We start from the raw sequence: 22,406 nt of genomic DNA on the forward strand, positions 1-22,406 counted from the left end.
TCCCATCCGCAGTGGTACCACCATGCTTTTGTGAGGAACCCTTCCTTGGGATGCATGATTGTACCATGTCTTCTAAATGTCATTGACGTGTCTTCCCAACGTATTCAAAACTCTGGGGTGAAGATGAAAAAACACATTCAGTAAAACATCCCATAGATCCTTGTGAAATCTGAGAGGTGAACTAAAGAAATAATACTGGGAAGAGTAAATAAGTGAGAGATGGAAAACAGGGGAGTTCAATAGGGAGCACAAAATGATACGCGGCTCATTTACTGGTGATTCTAAACTTGCAAAGGTGCGATGGGCAACCAGAACAGCTTCCTGCTGCTATAACTAGCAGTGAATTGGCCTCCCAGTTAGAGGCTGGAGGGAGATCTCAGTCCTCTTTTTCTGGACACCACCCATTTTATTTGTGGGAAATGGTTCATGACTGGAGATGAGAGCAATGTGACATTGGGTAAGTACAAGGGAATGCATCTCAATGCTGCATTGTTCAAAACCCAGCCAAACGCTCAAGCAGCGGTAGGATAGCAAAACGCACAGAAAGGCCAGTGGAGGGAGAGGGGGAGGGGGAGGGGAACCTTGCAAGGTGCAGATTTTGGGATCAATTCAGATAAACACCCAGGGTTTAAATACTTATCTGAACTGTATTTGAAGCTCCATCCCTCAGTCAAGCTGGATGGCCATTCCTCTTCTTTCCCCATAATGCCTGGAACTATTCCAGTGGAGTTTGGCTTCCCCCACACTTTTTACCTTGGGGGGAGGGGCGAGCATTGGGTTTTCACTCACCTCCAATCTCATGTGAGCGGACAGCAAGCCTACTCTCCTCTCCACTGTTTTTGTGGCACTTCCACCATCTCTTCCCTTCAAAGGTTTCCTTTTCTCTCTCCTTCCACTCAAATTCCTATTGCTGTTATTTTTGTTTCCCCTGGAGGACCGGATTGCTTTCCCCCTGTGGCTCTAGGGGGCCAGATGATACTCCTCTCCCACCCCGTGATGGAGCAGGGCTCCTCCGGCTTCAGCCTGCCTTGCAGCCAGGCCTCGTGTGGAGGAGTGCCAGGGACTGGGAGGAGCAGAGGCAGAGCAGGATGCGCTCAGTCAGTCGCTCCAAAGGAGAAGAGGACTCGGCCTGCTGCCCACCACTGCAGCAGCCAGCAGTAGAGGCAAGGGGAGCGTCTCAATGCAGGAGGGCGGAGTAGGCAGGCAGGAAACACGGGCCAGATACATTTGACTCCCACATGAGCTTGGGAGCCTTGGCGTGTGTGGATAACAGAACTTGTTGTTAAACCTTCCTCTGACCCAGACACGTGCCCTTTCATCCACATCTTCATTTTTCTTGGACTGAACCAGTGTCATGTCATGAGATATTTTTTCAAGGGTGACTAAGTGGAGTTAATTTGGGAACAAACAACAAAAGCAATGCCTAACGAAGCAAACAGATCTCTGGCAAGGGTTTTCCTCTCTGAGCCGGACTCTGTGTGTAATAAGATCTTTTCTGTTGGACTGGAGGGGATGTTATAACGAGTGTGGCAGGAGAGATTTCGAGAAGGGATGTACATCTAAGTGGGGTAAGGAAGACTTGGAAGTCTGTCAAGGCGCATTAGGCTTTTTTAGAAAAATATCCCACAGGACCCTGGCAGTGATACTCTTCCCTTTGTCACATAACCTGAAATGTCACTGGTGAGCTGTCTTCCAGGGTTTTCAGTTTCATGTGCAATAGTCCATTGTCCTTAGCAAACTCTGTGAAGGGCGGTAGGACTCGGCTCCATGATTGCATGAAGGGGTCAACTCGCTGGCGCCGCCTCGTGGCCAGGCGTGGCAGCTCTCTCTCTCTGTTGGGGTCTCCTGCAGGTGGCTGCTCCACCTGTGCGGCAGCCTGCCTCTTCCTGTGCCGTGGCTCTCCAGCCAGGTCACTTTAAAGCCTCTCCCCTTCTGGGCAGCGTCTGATCAAAAAGCAAGGGGAATTAACCCAAATAACCTGAGTTAGCAAGGGAGAGAGGGGTACGCCTCCCTCTCGGGGCGTGTGGGGATCTGGCCCTCCCTCCCAGGCAGTGGTTGTCTGGGAAGCTCCTGCCTTCCCTCAGCCCTTTCCTCAAGGGCTAACAGTCTGTTCTTTCTCTGCTCTGACCATGTCGGCTGTTCTGCTCCCCTTTTATCTCCCCCGCCCCACCCAGCCTGTGCCTGCCCGGCAGGTGTGGCGGGGTGGGCCTGGCTCAGCCCAGAGCAGCTCCTTAACCCCTTGTTGACCAGTGTGGGGTTTCCATGCCCCATCACAGATTGCAACCCCCCTTTTTACCATATGCTGCCTTCATGTACTCCAGTCTTCTAGGTGTGCCCGCTGGAGTTTGTAAGCCCAGGGTGGACTCTTGAGCCCTACTAGCTGCCAGTATTCTGTCATTTGAGATCTTTGAGTCCTTATAGGGCCACAGTCTTGGCCTGGAAGAGCCATAATTTGTAGAGTGGCATCTTTTGGCAAGAAAGCAGCAGGGAGAGGGTGGCCCTGGGGCACCCTCCACCTTGCCTTGGAGGACAACCAGCGTTCTAAAGTGCTGGTTTTGGTCTTATCTTTAATACCATTCTGGGTGCAACACATCCCCTCTGAGCAAGCAGTAGTGAAACCTCCAGTAGACTAAGCCTGTTTAACTTATTCACAGCCAAATTTCTGGATCTCCTTTAAGAGCCTGTCTGCATTAGAGAAACTTGCACCAGTGTCGTCATGTCAACATCTTTACCCCAACGTAGACTCTCAGTACCTGCGTAAAGTGGGGCTCACTCGGATAATTTATCAGATTAAGTTTCCCAGAGGTGTCCCTGAGGAAATAGCTGATACTAAGCTTTCATTCTCTACATTGCAGCAAAACTGGGCTATCCAGCCCCCCAACACAAGTATTGTGGTACTCTCTTTCTTTTCACCAAAATGTAGTCCAGGTTGTATTTATCCTCTTTCAGAGACTGCTGTTGGGGAGGCAGCTGATGCAGCTTGGAAGAGGAGGTTTAGGCGCTTGTCTTCAAAACAGAAGCCAAGCTAGGGCCTGTTTATAAATCACAAATATAAACTGGGTACCAAATAAGGGTCCTGTGTATTTAGACCAGACGTGGGCCAACTACGGCCCGCGGGCCACATCCGGCCCGCGGGACCGTCCTGACCGGCCCGCGGGACCGCCCTGCCTGGCCCCCGAGCTCCCAGCCTGGGAGTCTAGCCCCTGACCCCCCCCCCAGCTGTCCCTCCTCCCCCGCAGCCTCACCTCAGCGCGCCCCCGCAGCACAGTGGGCAGGAGAGCAGGGAGGGAGGCTCACCCACAGCCTCTGGGGAGCAGATGGGCGGCGCGGGTGGCGGGAACGCAGCCGGAGGACTCAGGAGGACACCGGGCGGTTGTGCAGCCGGCTGGACAGGAGCGGCGGTTTCCCCTTCAAAGCACTGCTTCTCTCCGGCCGGCTGCGCGGCCACCCGGTGTCCTCCTGAGAGAAGCGGCGCTTTGAAGAGGAAACCGCCACTTTTCTCTGGTTGATGGCGGGGGGGGGGGGGGGTCTGGGAGGGGGCGGTCGGGGACAAGGAGCAGGGGGGGTTGGATAGGGTGTGGGGTACCAGGGGCCTGGCTGGGGGCAGGGGTGTGGATAGGGGTCGGGGCAGTCCGGGGACAGGAGCAGGGGGGGGTGTTGGATAGGAGGTGGGGTCCTGGGGGGCCTGTCAGGGGGCGGGGGTCTGGATAGGGGTTGAGGCAGTCAGGGGACAGGGAGCAGGAGGGGTTGGATAGGAGGTGGGGTCCGGGGGGGGAGTTAGGGGACAAGGAGCAGGGTGGGTTGGGGTCCCAGGGGGGTGGTTGGGGCAGGGATCTCGGGGGGGCAGTTAGGGGACAAGGAGCAGGGGGGGTTTGATGGGTCGGGGGTTCTGAGGGGGGCAGTCAGGGGGCAGGAAGTGGGAGGGGCCGGATAGGGGGCAGAGACCAGGCTGTTTGGGGGGTACAGCCTTCCCTATCCGGCCCTCCATACAGTTTTGGAACCCCAATGTGGCCCTCGGTCCAAAAAGTTTGCCCACCCCTGATTTAGACTGAAGTATGCAAGCAGGTCTGTCATTCTGATTCAGCAAATGCAAGCAAGTTGTCAACACCACCACTTGTTTCCATCTGTCAGTCAGCAAAGGATAAGTTACAATAACTAGTGACGCCAGAAAAAAATACCGTGGAGATGCACCAGTGTGACAATCTTAGGAGCTCTCTACTGTTGTCTGGTATTTCCAGCCTTCCTTTTAAAAAACAAACGGCTAGCCTTTCTGCTTGGGTAGAAAACCACTGTGACATAAACCAATGCAGGGCCTTCCGACTCTGCACGTGCACAGAATCAAACAAAGCCACAGCCGTCCCATTCATCTCAGCAGGGAGTGAATTCTGAAACCCAATAATGACAGTTTAAATGTCAATATTTTAAACTATTTAGTGTTGATGGCCATAGCAGAAACATCCACTTGGGTGCAGGGATTTCTTCAGAACCAGCTGGGGTGGCCAGGCGTGGAGCAAAGGTTGTGTTCTTTGTCTCTGTTCTGCGAGCCAAGTGCTTGTGGGCACTTGGGCATCTTGGGCATTGCTACTCGGCAATCACGGCATGGCAAACCTTGGGGATATATCTATATCTATATATCAAGTGATAGGTCAGAGTTTCTTTAAATGCACTGCGGGGGTTGAAAAATAAGAGCATTGGTGGGGTCATTAATAGCACAGAAGAGCTGGAAATTATTGCTAATTACTGAAGCAAATCACAGGAGGTGGAAGTGACTTCTTCACACCTGTGCTGGATAAAAAGAATATTAATGGCATGTCCATGCAGTGTGCCTTTGTGTGATCGAGGACAAGCCAAAGGAGACTGGAATTATGGTGGAAAGCCAGTATCTAGACAGAAGTGAGACAGGCAGAGGGTAAAGACAAGGTGATGCTCTTGGTGCTAGGAGGAGTAAATGGGTGAACCTTTAATAAGTTTTGGTAATGGAAAAGTACCCGGTGCTCAGAAAACAGTGACTCTTGTTCCAGTGTTCAGGAAGAGGCTGTAGGAACACCTGTATTAGGAAAGGGTTTTTAAATACTTGGGATATTGTAGCTTACAGCTACATTTGGAAAAGTACAGGCTAATAGGTATGAGTCAGCTTGGATTTGTGAAAGGCAATCATGTCCCAGATTGCTGTCTAAAATAACTATCCTCGTGAGGTTTCTGTTCCTAGATTCCACTATATACCCCTGATACTTGTAAGAAGCTTAGTCAGGTCCCTTACACACATGGTTCCATGTTTATTTGGGGAAAGGAAAAAGAGCAGAATTAGGCACACATTACATCAGGACAGCATCCAGCCTGGAACACGGGGGTCTGCCCTATGCACTGCAGTCACTGTACACGCACCGTCGTTAGGCATGAATAGTTAGCCTTTTCTCCTGGGCCACCGAAATAGGGTAAAAAGCTAACACGGGGGCTAAAACCACCCTTGTTGTTTGGGCCTGCGTAGAGAAGTTATGCCTCAATTTCTGTGTCCCATATAACCCTCCCCTTCACAGCACTGATTAACTGGGGAGAGAATAAAATGACGTTTTTCCAGATTTGGGGCCAGTTTAACTAAATGTGTGTGGGGGCGGGGGGGGGTGTTGATTTTTTTTAACTGATTTAGTTTAAACTGGTGCTAGCCCCTGAATGGTCACTCTTAATTCAGTTTAAGAGTGGCTGATTTTAGTTTAGCTTATGTCTATTCAATATTTCCTTTCGGAGTTTTACAGTTAGCAAAAGCATGCGTGGAAATGCCTGCTCCAGCCACTTAGAGCTTCCTGATGGGAGAAGGCAACACCATTGTCCACCGTGGAGTTTCCAGGGACAATTGGGGACACTTGAACCCCATAATCCAGGGGTTCTCAAACTGGGAGTCAGGACCCCTTGGGGTCGCAAGGTTATTACATGGGGGGTCGTGAGCTGTCAGCCTCCCCCCCAAACCCCGCTTTGCCTCCAGCATTTATAATGGTGTTAAATATATTAAAAAGTGTTTTTAATTTATAAGGGGGGTCGCACTCAGAGGCTTGCTATGTGAAGGGGTCACCAGTAAAAAAGTTGAGAGCCACTGCCATAATCTCTACTATCGCTCTCCCTAGTAAGACACCTGTGTGCTTGCAAAGTGTTAGCCTCCTTCCCAAATGGATATTATCACTTTAAACTACCCAGGCCATCCTGTCAGACTGGTAAAAGGGCCATGGTCAGAGCTTCGGCCCTAGGACTGACCTTCCCGTTTGCATCACTTGGCAGAGTCTGTGTGTAATTCCCCTGCCAGGATGTGTGACAGTGAGTGTGCCTCAAAAGCAATGTAAGACTCAGGCTGTGTTAAAAACAAGGTTTGTGAAGAATGAGAGAGTCCTATTACCAAAGAGAGTCCCCATCACAGAGCTAGTCTGATGCACCTTGGAAGCTAACCTACGTAGATACCAGTGTGGGATTGCTCCAGCCGGTCCTGGCCTCCCCAAGCCCTTAGCAGGGCAGTTTGTCAGAGATCCTTCATGGCATCAGGTGCCTGCTGCCAAATCCCCCTGGAGCTGGCCCAGTGTCACTTTCTAGGTTACTTTGCAGTCATGTGCAATCCTACTCACGGCCTTTCCAGGCCTCTCCCCCGGGTCTGTTTCGTGTATGTTTTCTGTAGTCCTTTCCTATTGGAATCAGTGCCTTTGATTAAACATTTCCCGTGTTCTTCTGGTTGTCTATCCACATAGTGGGTGTCTCAGTGCAAGGACGTGTCTTCGTACACAGGGACTGGATGTCCCATCCCTGCCACCCCTTCATGGCTGTTTCCTGTTCTAGTTTGCAGCAGCTCTTTGGAATGTTAATTGTTCCTGGCTTTAGGTGTTAATCTGAAGCCAGTTCAACATCCCCTTGAATAAACGGTTAAAGTGACAGGCCATTTTAAGATTATTTCACAGGTGAGTTCTTGACAGATTTAAACTGAGCTCTCACACTGACTCAGAGTAGAGACATGGTTCTGTCCCCCGGACGCCTCTCCCCGTTACAGCAGTGGGTGGCACTCACCTGACTGCTTCCAGCAGTGTTACAGCAGCATCTGGACTTCAGTATTTCTGGTCAGGGCTTTTGCTGCGAGTGTGTCCCAGAGCCTTGTTTGGGTGAAGGAAAGGAACCAAACCTAGACCCTGCCGTTTTCACTGCCCTCTCGTGCAGGAATTCCCTGTCATGGGAACTGCCTGTAAAGGGCTCGTGAGCCGACTGGAACAGCATGTCTCTGTCCCCAAGGGTTAGCACTAGGAGACAACATGTGCCTGGGGTAGAATCCAAACCACGAACGCTGCGGGTGGAGCTGCATTCCTGCCACGCTCACATGAGAAACTGGCATCTGAGTTCCTGCAGCAGCCAGTTGGCTGGCTCATGTAGTTAGGCCCCCTGAAGCAGGCATGGACATTGATGCTGACCTGCTTGCGATTTAGCAGTTAACGCACTGCGGGGTTGCTAGCGAGGCTGCCTGGGAAAAACGGGGGGCTTCCCCTGCTTACTCTGCGTCAGACGGGCGAGTTCCGTGTTTAGTTACAGCCCAGGGGCTGGGATGCGAACCTGGAGCCACTTACACCCCACAGTCTCCAGCACAACTCCCATAGTGACAGGGAGACGTTTGCACAGAGATCGAGAGTCGAATATGGCCTTTATGTAGGAAATAAATCTCTTCATCGGCACCTCATTGTCACGTTCTGCATGGGTCAGTGGGAAATGCTTGGCTTAGGGTGACCCGCTATTTCTGTGCTCTGTTTTTCTTCGGCCCTCCTCCCCATCCTGCCTTTCTCAGTTACCCTCCCTCTGCCCTGACTCTGTGTCTGCAGCAGCTCCCAATTTCCACCCCTCCCTTCTTCCCTGGGTTTCACTCCCAACCCCTTCTCCATTCCCTTCTCCGCTAACTTGATCAGCAAAGAACTAATGATTGCAGACATTTAATAGGTCCTCTCTACACATCAGAGTTAACACCCTAGTGAGAATCTGGAGAGTTTGTACCGCTCAGGCAGACAGTACGGCATTGGCTTCGCTGGGTTCCCATTTGAATGAGTCTATACTCTTTCTGCGTAACCAGGAAGGGATAGAAATGTGCCTCGTTAAGGGTATGTCTACACTACAGGATTAATCCGAATTTATATAATTCGAATTTAGGAAACCGATTTTATAAATTTGAATGTATTCGGCCACACTAGGCACCATTAATTCGGTGGTGTGCGTCCAAGCTACCGTAGTAGCATCGATTTCCAGAGCGTTGCATTGTGGGTAGCCAATAACATCTAATTGCCAATAACATCGAATTGCAGCCACACTAACCTTAATTCGGATTAACAATACCGATTTTGACGCTACTCCTCTCGTCGAGGAGGAGTACAGAAATCGAATTAAAGGGCTCTTTAATTCGAATTAAATGGCTTCGTTGTGTGGACGGGTCAAGCGTTAATTCGAATTAAAGCAGCTAAATCCGAATTAAAGTCGTAGTGTAGACCAGGCCTAAGTGAAAGCTGAGGTTCTGCAGAATCTGTATGTCGCGTGAGCCACACCAGTATTTCAGTGCGTCAGGTGACCCATGGGTTCGATACCAGCCGCAGAGTAAAGCCAAGGCTACATGGTTAATAGTAACACTCTTCTAGCACGTTGTAAATGATTTGGGGACCCCAGGGGATGCAAAATGGCATACAAACCACATAAGAATCCCATCAGCACCCAAGAGTGACGTAGCAGCATTGCCAGCCCCACATATTCGCAGACCATTCGTCAGGCCTTAGAAATTATGAGATTGGCTTAAAAGTCACAAGACCTTTCAAAAATGATACATTTGGGGCTTGCTTTGGCCTCTAGTTTTGAGCCTTTGGGTCGCGCTGGAGTCACATTTTCAAGCTTTTCTCTGCAAAGAGGAGGGCTAGGAACTTACTTGCATTTTTAAATTAAAACTAAGATTGTCATGTCATCATCTGTAATCACTCCTGGAGCTGGGGCTTAATTAAAACAACAAATATTACAAGGATCGCGACAAAATAGCCAGAGTTGGCAGCACTGCCAGTTTAGGTTGGAACAAATCAGTTGAACCGACTGGTGGAATTGACGTTGGCAGAAGGCCCCATCGCTTGCAGTGGAATTTGAGACGTCCCAGGGGAACACCCCCGAAGTGTTCAGTGGTTAGCTTTTCCATCACTCTAGCACTACATGAGTACATCAGTTGACAGGAGAGGAGAACAACTCCTCTTGAATCTCCACCACCACTTCCTTCCGCACCCACATGATCCTTGGCATTGCCTCCCCAAGTACAGGTCTGTCTCATCTTACGCTGGGGTTACGTTCCGCAGTCAGCGCGTAAAGCGAAAACCGCGTATAGTCGAAATTACATTGAGTTGAATGGCGGGCGGAATCGCCCGCACTACAGGTACAGTATTAAAATTGGTATTTCTCTCTTTTTTTTTTTGGTTTTTGCCAACCGCGTAAAGCTGAAATCGCGCATGTTAAATGCGCGTAAGATGCGACAGACCTGTACTGACCCAGCCTGATTCCTTTCAGCTGCATCACAGCTTGCAGCCAGTGGCAGCTGTTGACAGGTTACCAGATGCGACTCTTAGCCAAGAGGGGAATGAGTGGTCCCCGTGTGCAGATATTGTTGGGGGTCTGCCAGTTAGAACTTAGTCTCCAAAGAAGGGGATCAGTACTCGTGAGTTCCAGGCTCCTAGTCTTGTGCCCCATCCACTAGGCCATGTTTCTCCCCTCTCCCCCCCCCCCCCCCCCCCCCCGGCTATGGGAGGCACATTTTGGCAGAGGGCCTGTGATCCCAACTCTAGCTACATACTTCAGGCAGAGTGGTGAAAAGAATAGCCATTGTTGATGGAATCAGAGAGAGAGGGCTGGATGAGATCTTGAGAGGTCATCTAGTCCAGCCCCCTGCGATGAGACAGGACCAAGTAAACTTAGACCATCCCTGACAGGTTTTTTCCAACCAGTTCTTAAAAGCCTCCAATGACAAGGACTCCACAACCTCCCCTGGAAGCCTATTCCAGCGCTTAATTGCTCTTAGAGTTAGATGGTTGTTCCTAGTATCTAACCCTGCCTGCAAATTAAGCCCATTACTTCTTGTCCTACCTTCAGTGGACATGGAGAACAATTGATCACCGTCCTCTTTGTAACAGTTCTTAACATACTGTTATTAGGTCCCCTCTCAGTCGTCTTTTCTCAAGACTAAACATGTCCAGTGTCTTTAACTTTTCCTCATAGGTTTGGTTACCTAAACATTTTATCATTTTTGTTGCTCTCATCTGGACTCTCTCCACTTTCTTTCCTAAAGCGCGGTGCCCAGAATTGGATGCAGTACTCCAGCTGAGGCCTCACAGTGCCGCGTAGAGCAGGACAATTACCTCTCATGTCTCACATACGAGACTCCTGTTAATACTCCTCAGAATGATGTTAGCCTTTTTCGTAACTGCATCATATTGTTGACTCATTCAATTTGCGATCCACTCTTACTAAGGCTATGATTATGTCATGGAGGTCACAGAAGTCACAAAATTCGTGACATTTTCTGCCCTGGGGCTGGAGCTCCCAGCCAGCCCCACCCACACAGCTCCCAGCCCCCGCCCCTGTGGGCAGCTGGGGGGATCCGGGAGCCCCAGCAGCAGTGGGTGCTGAACCCACCTACCCCTTTTGCCAGGGATATTTTTCGTGGAAGTCAGGGACAGGTCACGGGCTTCTGTGAATTTTTGTTTATTGCTCGTGACCTGTCCATGACTTTTACTAAAAATATCTGTGATAAAAACTTAGCCTTATCTATGACCCTTAGATCCTTTTAAACAGTACTACCACCAAGTTACAGAGTAGCAGCCGTGTTAGTCTGTATCCGCAAAAAGAACAGGAGTACTTGTGGCACCTGCTTCAGGCAAATACTCACCAGCAACCACACACCACAGAACAAAAACACTAACCCAGGAACCTATCCTTGCAACAAAGCCCGATGCCAACTGTGACGGTGCTGCCCATGGGAGCCAGCTGAGGTCACTCAATCAGGGTGAACTGCAAACAAAACGGGGCAGACAAACCCCAAACGCTGGTGGATATTCCAATACTTAGGTTTACCAAGCCAGCACAAAACAGCTTCTGTAGTACCTCACTGGTTACTCAGAAGTTCAAACAACGCAGTTCCCTTAAAGTGCCCAGCCTCAGGCCTCCATCCAGACACACATGTCAGATATGATGATGATTACTGAAAATCTTACTTCATCATATAAAAGAAAAGGTTCTTCCAATCCCAAAGGATCAGCCATATACCCAGGTTCAATTATAACTTAGATCTTACCCAAAATACACACTATAGTCAATTCTTATTAACTAAGCTAAAATTTATTAAAAAAGAAAAGAGAGAGAGTGTTGGTCAAAAGATCAATATACATACAGACTTGAATTCAATTCTTGAGGTTCAGATGCATAGCAGAGGTGAGCTTGTAGTTGCCAAAAGTCCTTTTAGAAATAGTCCATAGGTTATAGTCCAATGTCCATATTCAGGGTGGCTCCAGTCAATGACTGGGGATCTCAATCCTTGTGGTTTAGGGTTTCCCCCTCTTGAAACCCAAAGCAGATGTGAGATCATATAGCATCATGTCCCAGGGTTCTTGTACATTTCCAGCAGCCTTTCGGCCTGAGAAAACAATAGGCTTAATTCTCCTTCTCTCAAACATCCTGGCAATTAGCACAAGGTAATCTATCCATTAAACAGTTCGGATACAGGTTACCACAACCTTCAAAGAGACATATAGACAATAATACTATTTCACTCAAGTATCATCATAAATGTTAATATTCCTTTTTGATCTTTGAATTAAAGTTATAGCAATAGACAAGACTTGTTTGCTCACATCACAAGACCTGAGCAAACATCTACCCTTGAGATCTCAAACAATGCAGACTTGCATTTCAAAGCTCTATTCATTTACATATCTTCCTAACCAGTTTCTACAGTTCACCCCTGGGTCAGGTCAGTCTGAGTTAATTAACTCTTTCTGGCCCTGTCATCTTTCAATGAAATATTATTTTACACTCATAACGTCACACCAACTCTGTCCACGTATCTATTCAAGTGACACCATCGTAGGACCTAATCACATCAGCCATGCCATCAGGGGCTCGTTCACCTGCACATCTACCAATGTGATATATGCCATCATGTGCCAGCAATGCCCCTCTGCCATGTACATTGGCCAAACCGGACAGTCTCTACGCAAAAGAATAAATCGACACAAATCTGACATCAGGAATCATAACATTCAAAAACCAGTAGGAGAACACTTCAGCCTCTCTGGCCATTTAGTAACAGATTTAAAGGTGGTAATTTTGCAACAGAAAAGCTTCACAAACAGACTCCAACGAGAAACTGCTGAACTTGAATTGATATGCAAACTAGATACTATCAATTTAGGCTTAAATAGAGACTGGGAATGGCTGAGCCATTACACACATTGAATCTATTTCCCCCATGTTAAGTATCCTCACAGCTTCTTGTCAAACTGTCTTAAATGGGCTATCTTGATTATTGCTACAAAAGTTTTTTTTCTCCTGCTGACAACAGTTCATCTTAATTAATTAGCCTCTTAGAGTTGGTTGGGCAACTCCCACCTTTTCATGTTCTCTGTATGTGTATATATATCTCCTTACTATAGGTTCCATTCTATGCATCCGATGAAGTGGGCTGTAGCCCACAAAAGCTTATGCTCAAATAAATTTGTTAGTCTCTAAGGTGCCACAAGTACTCCTGTTCTTTTTACCACCAAGTTAGTTATTCCCCATTTTATTTTTCCTTCCTAAGTGTAGTACTTTGTACTTGTCTTTATTGACTTTCATCTTGTTGAATTCAGACCAATTCTCCCATTTGTCAGGGTCATTTTGATTTCTAATCCTGTCCTCCAAAGTGCAAGCAGCCTTTCCCAGCTCGGTGTCATCTGCAGATTTTATAAGCACACTCTTCACTCCATTGTCCAAGTCATAAATGAAAATATTGACTAGTACTGCACCCTGGATGTACCCCTGCAGGACCCCACTAGATAGAGCCGGCTAGTTTGACAGTGAACCGTTGCTAACTACCCTTTGGGTATGGTCTTTTAACCAGCTGTGCACCCATTACTAGGCCACATTTCCCTAGTTGGCTTATGAGAATGTCATGTGGGACTGCGTCACAAGCTTCACTAAAATCAAAATATACCTTGTCTACAGCTTCCCAGGCCCACTAGGCCAGTGACCCTGTCAAAGAAGAAAATTAGGTTGATTTGGCATCTGCCGCTGAGTTCCAGAGTGTGAACAGGCCCCTCATATGGCTATCCTTGGTGCTCACCAATCATGCTGCAGCTATGGGCTTACTGGCATAGCTTGATGCCTTTGGCAGATGAGATCAGTTTGGGTCCGACAGCTTTTTATAGTGGCACGACAAGGCCTTACCGTTCCTTGCCGAAGAGTGCTAGGAAGTGCACCCCAATGTTGGCCCGTGGGCTGCATCCTGATGTTTCTGTGCTGCTTGGCACCTGGCAAAAGGAACAATAGGTATGTCTCGGCACTGACCAGCCTCCTTAAAATCCAGTTGTACTGGTAGCAATAAGTCCAGATACTGCTACGAGGCAGTGAACGGTTTTAGTTGCTACTCTGCACTTGGATTGTTCAGTGTTAAACTGAGATGCAGCCACAGATTTGCCAGTCTTATGTAGGGTCATATAGCTCACCCATATAGATAATAGGTGTGAGGGACCAATGTGATCAACTAGTCTGACCTCCTATATAGCACAGGCCAGAGAATGTCACCCAATGTTCCTGCAACCAGTCCATACTGTGCAGCTGATCTAGGGCAGGTTATGTTCAGAGAGGCAGCCAGTCGTGATTGAAATACCGATAGAACCACTGAGCTAGCTTGTGTCTTTTTTGCTCTTTTTGCCACACTGCCAATAGAAAGGAAGAAGGTGAGCGTGACTGGGTTCCAAATAAGCATTTAGAGCAAACGTGCCAGGCCTAGCTCTATGCTTAGGGTATGTCTACACTGACAGAGTGTTTGCGCTGTAAGTGTCACCGGTGACAGGGAACCGGTGAAAGTAAAGCGCTGGTTTGTGTCCTCACTCAATTCCTCAGGCGCCAGAGAGTGTTGACACTACCAGCACTTCCATCGCGGATGAGAGCAGTGCTGTAGGGCAGCTGTCCCACAGTGCAGCTCTCTCGATAGGTCCTGTGGGAAGGGGGGGGTGAGCAGAAGGCATTCTGGGTCCCTGCTTAGTGCCCCGTGTTGCCCTGCTTCATGTCCCAGCAGCCCCATTACTTCCTTGTTTCTTTCGTGGCATTTTTTTTACCCCCCCTGCTGTCTGGCTGCTTTCCCTGCCCCATCTACAACCAAAGGGAAAGGGAGTTTCAACTTCCCGGGGCTTACAGGGGGAGGGGCGGACATCCGTTTACTTGGCATCAGAGCAGCGGAGATGCTGGCCAGAGTGGTCACTTTTGGAACTGTGGGATATCCTTCGGAGGCCAAAAGGTGTTTACGCTGGTAGAACGTGTCTTCACTTTCACAACAGCGCAAAAAGAACAGCACAAAGGACTGTAGGCCTCTCGTGAAGGTGGTTTTCTTTTTGAAACTCAGAAGTTTCACCGCAAAAAGTCATTAACAAGTGTAGACGCTCCCGCGGTTTTAGCGCAAAACATGGACTTTTTGTGTTTTAAATGGTAAGTGTAGACACAGCCTTAGAGTTGCTCTGGCTAGGTTCTGGCGGTGTGTGCTGCCCACCACACACAGCTCCGCTGGAGGGCTCTCGGAGCATTTAAAGAGATACCTACCTCATTCCTGTATACTGCTGGCTAGAAAAGATGCATTAAAACTGTCCGCTTTTTTAGCGGGACCAGTGAACTCGGCTGACAGTGTCGTCACTATGAGAAGGATCTAACAAAGAATCAAACAGACGTAAATTGGCTTGTGACTTGCCATAGCAAGATACCAAGGCCAGTAAGGCCCTGCCTTCCAAAGGCCGAGCGCGAGGGCACGTAGTTTGATCTGCAGCATGTGGGGCCGGACTTGCAGAGGATCCACTCCCTGATGTCAGTGCAGAGTGAACCTTCCAGACCACGAGAAGGAGCTGTGATGTGGGATTTCCTGTCCGGAAAGAGCTGACACCCAATCCCTTCAGGCTCCCCTTTTACCCATGGATTGATTTCGGTGTGTCAGCTGAAATGGATGTTTGCCGCCGGTTACTGGTTGAAATCGAATGCTGCCAAGTCTATCTGTGTGTGCCGGAGCCAGATCCCAAGGTGTTCTACCTCCTGCTTCCCCTCGGTCTCCTGACGGTATCCCAGAAGGAAGTGCCTTGTCTGTCACAATGTGGAGAGCTGGGGTTGGGCCCCTGCCCTTTCCATGGAGGGTGCTTTGCAAGAGAGTCTCTGTGACAATCCCTGACCCCAGAGCAAGAGTTCCTGTCAGACATATCGGTACAGAATTCAGAACACCAGCGTGAGAGAAGAAGCTGGGCCAAGGGTGAAGCTGGTTCCAGCTGTGTGTCTGAGGGAGGTGGGCTGTGGGAGTCGGAGGAAGAGGCAGCGTTTGGGCAAGCGGCTCCAATTCTAGGCTGAACTGGCCGGGAGCTGCACTTTCCCCTCGTGCTGTTCAGGAAGGGAGCCTCCTTACGGTGGCTTTTCTGACTTTCCTCCACAGGGCTGAGATCACCAGTCCCTGCTTGGCACTCTCCCCATCGCCCTGCTGGAAGGGGGCATCCTCTCTTGTAGGAGAGAGGGAGGGATCTTACCGCTGTCCACCGCAGAGATGGCAGGCAGAGCCTACCTGGCTTGAGGCCAGGGCCACATGGCCGATCCCCTGGAGTGGTTGCATTGTGACTCAGGAGTGGCTGAACTTGTCGGGGTTGTGCTCCCCTGCTCGGAGCCCTGTATTTTGGGATGTGAATGCTGCACAGCCTGGAGGCTGTGATTTTCATGACCGTCAGGAAGCGGCCAGGCAGCGATGAGTCAGCGTGCAGGCTTTGTCAGGATCATGGTGATGGGTGAGTCACCAGTGCCTGTGTGTACGGAGGGTGTGTGCACATGTCCCTCTGCCATGACACCCTAGAGATGCAGCTGGCTGCGTCTCTAGGGTGTGTGTTGGAGGGATGGGTGGGGGAGAACTGCTAGCACCTAGTCGCTACTTTAGGGCTGGTATGGTGTCCTCTCCTCTCATCTCACCCCCACTGCTGAATTGTCCCTGCCCCACTGCTCCCCTCTATGGGTTGTCTTTATTCCCCGCCCCCTTTCCTTGGGGGCTCCTTTTGGGCCTCTTTCCTCACCTGCTGTCAGCTCCGTCAGTGGGCTCCGTAGCGCCGTGCTCAAGCGCTGTAGAGATGAGGGGACCAGTGCATTTCACCCAGCTGCCTGCACGGGACCGTGAGCTAGCAACGGAAGCAGTGACTCCGAAATAGATTCGGGGGGAGGGTGGATAATCAGCTGAACGGGAGCTCCCAGTGGGATGCTGTCACCAAAAGAGGTAATGTGATCCTGGGCTGCATAAACAGGGGAATGGTGAGTAGGAGCAGAGAGGTTATTTTACCTCTGTATTTGGTGCTGGTGCCACCACTGCTGGAATCCTGTGTCCAGTTCTGGGATCCATAATTCAAGACACATGTTGATAAATTGAAGGGGGTTCAAAGAAGAGCCCCGAGAATGATTAAAGGATTAGAAAACCTGCCTTCTAGTGATAGATTGAGCTCCTTGAGTCTATGTAGCTTAACAAAGAGAAGGTTAAGGGGTGACTTGATCCCAGTCTGAGTTGCTACATGGGGAACAAATAGTTAATAATGGGCTCTTCAGTCTAGCAGAGAAAGGTCTAACGCGATCCAATGGCTGGGTGTTGAATCTAGACAAATTCAGACTGGAAATAGGGCGTAAGTTTTTAAGCGTGAGGGCAATTAACTATTGGAACAATTTACCAAGGGCCCTGGTGGATTCTCCACTGACCATTTTTAAATCAGGACTGGCGGTTTTTCTAAAGGATCTGCTCTAGGAATGGTTTCGGGGCAGGTCTCTGGCCTGTGCATACAGGAGGGCAGACTAGATGGTCACAATGGTCCCTTCTGGCCTTGGAATCTCTGAATCTGGTGAGGGGAAGAGAAGACAGGAATGTGGAGAAATGGCCTGTGAAACCCCGAGCCCGGGGGTGGGATGGGACAGAATGCTGCTGCTGAGGGGACACGGAATAGGAGTTTCTGGACTCGTGAGTGACTTACACTCTGGCCCCCTAGAGCTGAACTAAAGTGCCTCAGTTAAATCCTCAGCGAGCCGTTTCCAAGGCGCCGCACGGCTGTGCAACCCCACAAAAGGGGATGGCAGTAGCTGGGCGTGAGGGAATGGCTAGGGAGTCGCATGGTTGAGAGGCGGGGGCAGATGGTCTGGGAGTCAGGACTCCTGGGTTCTTCTCCTAGCCCTGCTGCTGACTGGCTACTTGTCCTCTACAAGTGCAGAGTGGCAGTATAGTTCTTGGGGTGCCTCACACTGACCCTGCTCCCCACGACCTCGCTATGCATTCCTCCCTCCTGGTAGCAAGCACCATCACTGATCTGTGGGGGGTCCTTGTGTTTGCAGCTGGCGGACTGTACGCTGCAGGTCTCACCATCTGGACAGTACCTGGATCTTGATCTGTCCCTGCTGGAGCAGAAAGATGAGCTGGAAGGATTCTACGAGGAGATCAGGTGAGTTGCTGGAGTCGCAGATATACCTGTCTGAACCGAGGGAGTGGGACATGAGTCACTGTCTCCACTCAGGAGACTGCCCAGCCAGACGACATGACCCTGCTTCCCCCACCTTTGCCTTCTCCAGATGCCCCCATGGAGTGAGACGCTGATGCACGTTGCTCTTCTGCCTGCCCAGCAGGATGGAGCAGACGGTGAGGGGCCTGCGGGGGAGCAAGAATGGCTGGAATTGGGGCTGGGGCTGGTAGAGTCACTTGGGGGATTCACTCCTTTGCCAGCTACTTCCTGGATGTTAAACTGAGCCCCTGGGCTGAGGGCCTGGTGACAGGCCAGTTTTGGTCAGGCTCTAGGGCAGTCTGTGGGGAGTGAGGGACCTTGGACTTGAGAGCTGTGGGGGGAGATCAGGCCTGGAAAGCAGGAGCGGCCACAGATCAGGACAGATGTACGCTGGCAGAGGTGCGTGGAGGCCCCAGGACAGTGCACCAAAGAGCTGCCCGTCCCCCCCCAGTGTAACTGCGTAGATTTGGTTTCCTGAGGGTGGTTGTGATGATCTGGCAGGCCCCAGCAATAGCCGGGTGCTGCTGCTGTCAGTAACCTGTGGAAGTGGGGCATGGTGGGGGGAGGGGAGGAGCTGTTCTGGGGGAGAGGTGGCTGGCAGATCATTAGGGGAGCAGAGCTCTGGCTCTGGTGCTGAGTATGGAGGCAGGCTGGTGCCCATTGGTCGGCGTGGGTCTGGGCCTTGCTGACTTGTAGGTTCCCGATGGCGGTGCTGTGAGCAGGCCCTGGCTGCCCGCGAGCGAGGCTATTGGTGACATTTGCGGTGACTTACCTGCATTCCTCTCGTTCCAGCAAAGGGCGGCGGCCAACTCTGATCCTGCGCACGCAGCTCTCCGTCCGAGTCCATGCCATCCTCGGTGAGTCCCTGATAGCCAAGGGCTCTGGGCCCAGGGCCTTTGCCTTTAACTGGCCCAAGGCCACTCGAGCCAGGAGCACTGTGACACAGGGCTGTGTGGGGCCTGGCTACTCTGGCCCGTGGGTTAATTGCTGAGTGCTCCTGGGGGCTGGCTCCCGGCTCCCTTTCCCATGATCCTCTGAGCTCCAATGTTCTCTCCGGCTTCATGTCTCTGTCTGCCATGGCTGGGTTTTCCCAGCCCCTGTCACTGCCACGTCTGGAGATGAGCAACTGGGCAAGGAGGGGGGCAGGCTCTGAGGTGGCACGGAGCATTCTCTCTCGGGTGCTTGTCTGACTGGTTACTGCTCACATGCTCAGCATCTAGCTGGTTGCTACCACGTGGGGGGTCGGGAAGGAATTTCCCCTGGGTCAGACTGGCAGTGACCTGGGGAGGTTTCACCTTCCCCTGCGGCGTCGGGTGCGGGTCACTTGCCAGGATCATCCGGGATATCTCACTTCATCCTTTCCCTGCCATGGCAGGGGCCTCGGGCACCTAGGTCCTTCCTGTTCTCTCCATGTGGCGTGTAATAACCTGGTCTCCTGTGGGCTGTGATACTTGGGGGTTGGGTTCCGTGTGGGGGTGCTGGTGGGCTGTGCTGTGTCGGAGATCAGACTGGAAGACCTGGCCTTAAACTCTGACTCGGGTCATTGTTCCTCACGTGGCTCTTGGGGCTGAAGGGGTTAATTGTTTTCAGCACAAAGAGCCCAAGTACAACAATATTTTTGCCTGTGATACTGAAAACATGCCGCATGCTACAAATATTCCGGGTCGCTTAGGCAAGCTCTAAATATAGACTTGGAAAGTACAAACGACTGTCTCTCGTGGCCAAGAACCCCGATGGAGGGTCAGGCATCCAGTGCTGGGAACCAGCATGGCTCCTCGGCACTGGGTGTCTCCCCGTTCCTGAGCTTGGTGCGGAGATCACGAGTATTGCACAGGGGTGCTGTATTAACGAGATCTAGAGCGGCCGCCCCTTTGCTGCAGCCTGGGGCCCTCCTGCTGGCAGCCCGCGGGGAGCTGACATGGGGGGTCCTGCTCACTCGGCACGGGTCCAGCTACTAAAATGCATTCAGTCCTTTCCTTGCATCGCTCTTCCATGTGGCCAACGGCGGGAGGTAGGCCTGCACTGAGAAGGCTTGAGCCCCTGCTGTTCTGTGCAAGAGGAGCCCAGGTGATAACTGCTGAGTAGGTTACCGAGGAGCTCTGTCAGCCTAGACCAGCCTTTCCCAAACGGTGGGTCCCAATCCATTGGTGGATCCCAGAAGGGTTGAGTGGGGTTGCACATACCCTGGAGGCGCTTTCACTTCCCCTGGAGGAGTTTTTACCTGGACAGCGGGCCCAGGCCTGGGAAGGTGGAGCATCCCCCTCTGTCTTTGTGCCTGTAGTGTCTACCCTTTCCCTTCCCGTGTGCCTGCAGGTCTCTTAGGGACAGCCCCGCCCTGGGCTCCAGTGCCGTGTCAGCTAATTGTGCAATCCTTTCCCTGCAGAGCCGCTGAGGTCAGGGCTCTGCTGTCTGTTGGGGCTTCCCAGGCTCTGGCCGGGTTAGGGTCTGCTCTGCTGTGTGTCTCTGGTGCTCGGACATTCCAGCAGCTGGAGGGGGCAAAGGTCACCTGAACTGCAAGTTAACCAAAAGTCCTAATCAGCGTTCCTGAAATCTTCTCGGAAGGCTGCTGCTTGCCTCGTTAGAGCTTCTGACTGAGCCACCTCAGCATGCTGTAGAGATCAGCTGGATTGTGCTTTTAATACCTGCCTGTCAGACAGCAGGAATCAAGAGGCAACCAACAGTAGAAACTAACCCTAAACTAAACACCAAACCAGCAGAAACTTGCCAGCAAGTTAAAAAAATATGTATTGAATGAATGGACTATAAGGTGGATAGAAAGCTGGCTAGATCATTGGGCTCAACGGGTAGTGATCAACAACTCAATGTCTAGTTGGTAGCCGATATCAAGCGGAGTGCCCCAGGGGTCGGTCTTGGGGCCGGTTTTGTTCAACGTCTTTATCAATGATCTGGATGATGGGATTAATTGCACCCTCAGCAACTTTGCTGAAAGCAATGAACCCCTTCAGCCACTAAGCTGGGGGGAGAGGTAGATATGCTGGAGGGTAGGGATAGGGTCCAGAGTGACCTAGACAAATTGGAGGATTGGGCCAGAAGAAATCAGATGAGGTTCAACAAGGACAAGTGCAGAGTCCTGTACTTAGGACGGAAGAATCCCATGCACCGCTACAGGCTGGGGACTGTCTGGCTAAGCGTCAGTTCTGCAGAAAAGGACCTAGGCATTACAGTGGACGAGAAGCTGGATATGAGTCAGCAGTGTACCCTCGTTGCCAAGAAGGCCAACGGCATATTGGGCTGCATTAGTAGGGGCATTGCCAGCAGATCGAGGGAAGTGATTATTCCCCTCTATTCAGCACTGGTGAGGCCACACCTGGAGTATTGTGTCCAGTTTTAGTCCCCCCACTACAGAAAGGATGTGGACAAATTGGAGAGAGTCCAGCGGAGGGCAACGAAAATGATTAGGGGGCTGGAGCACATGACTTAGGAGGAGAGGCTGAGGGAACTGGACTTATTTAGTCTGCAGAAGAGAAGAGTGAGGGGGGATTTGATAGCAGCCTTCAACTACCCGAAGGGGGGGTTCCAAAGAGGATGGATCTCGGCTGTTCTCAGTGGTGGCAGATGACAGAACAAGGAGCAATGGTCTCAAGTTGCAGTGGGGGAGGTCTAGGTTGGATATTAGGAAACACTATTTCACAAGGAGGGTGGTGAAGCACTGGAATGGGTTACCTAGGGAGGTGGTGGAATCTTCTTCCTTAGAGGTGTTTAAGGCCCGGCTTGACAAAGCCCTGGCTGGGATGATTTAGTTGGGGTTTGGTCCTGTTTTAAGCAGGGGGTTGGACTAGATGACCTCCTGAGGTCTCTTCCAACCCCAGTCTTCTATGATTCTATGAGTACAGCTATAAACCCCCCAGCTGCATACACTATACTGCAGGACATCAGCCCGACACCATGTCATGGGTGCGTTGAAACAGCAGCGTTCACAAGTCAGCTCTGACAGCGATCAAGTGCAGGATTCCAGTCTGCGCTGGGCAAAGGCGTTGGTCTTGGCCAAACCAAACACATGAGCTGCACTGCTCTGGTGCAGCCATCCCTGTGGTCAGCGGGAGAGGAGCGTTAGCTAGAACCCTTGCTCCCTCCAGCCACTGTTTGCAGAGGAACCTTCAGGGTCAGGGCATCAGGATCTTCCTTTCTTTAGCTGGAAACTGGACTTGTGACCCAGGTGTGTCAGGCGTGCAATGTGCAAACCAGGCTGCTTACAGAGCAAAAGCTAGGCTGGCTGCTATCTTTGCACATAGACTTGCCGGGGGGCTGGCGGCTGGAGCCTGCTGCAGGCAGACCGTGCATGGCTGCTGCAGGGCTCCTAAACTACTTTCTGACTGTGATTCAGTCACACAGTCTTGCCCTCTTCCTGACTCGCCTTTGCAGCACTTCCGCTGTAATCAGATGGCTGATGAAACCTTATTTACCTGGATACATCATGGTGTGTTTGTTGCTCTTTGGGGGACACCCGTGAAACGCAAACTTTCTCCCAGACCTACCAGACGGGCTCTGGGGGAGACACCATTGAATGGGCCTTCTCTGGCTGCTGCTAGCAATGGTGATTTGCGTGATGTCTGCAGCAGGCTTGGCGCTGCTGGCACAGGAAGTCGCATGTGTTTTTCCTGTCCCTGACACATGCGGAAG

The 22,406-nt window shown here is 51.0% G+C and overlaps 1 protein-coding gene across 1 annotated transcript in view; it reads left to right on the forward strand.

Annotated features, from left to right (window-relative positions):
* Positions 1–22,406, forward strand: part of FHOD1 (formin homology 2 domain containing 1) — a 60,459-nt gene that overhangs the window by 3,560 nt on the left and 34,493 nt on the right. The window contains exons 2-3 of the mRNA XM_065416354.1: positions 17,602–17,708; positions 18,558–18,622. Of these exons, the coding sequence (XP_065272426.1) occupies positions 17,602–17,708; positions 18,558–18,622 (172 nt within the window). The remainder of the gene's footprint in view (positions 1–17,601; positions 17,709–18,557; positions 18,623–22,406) is intronic.

Source organism: Emys orbicularis, chromosome 14, assembly GCF_028017835.1.
Source record: "Emys orbicularis isolate rEmyOrb1 chromosome 14, rEmyOrb1.hap1, whole genome shotgun sequence".
NCBI lineage: Eukaryota > Metazoa > Chordata > Testudines > Emydidae > Emys > Emys orbicularis.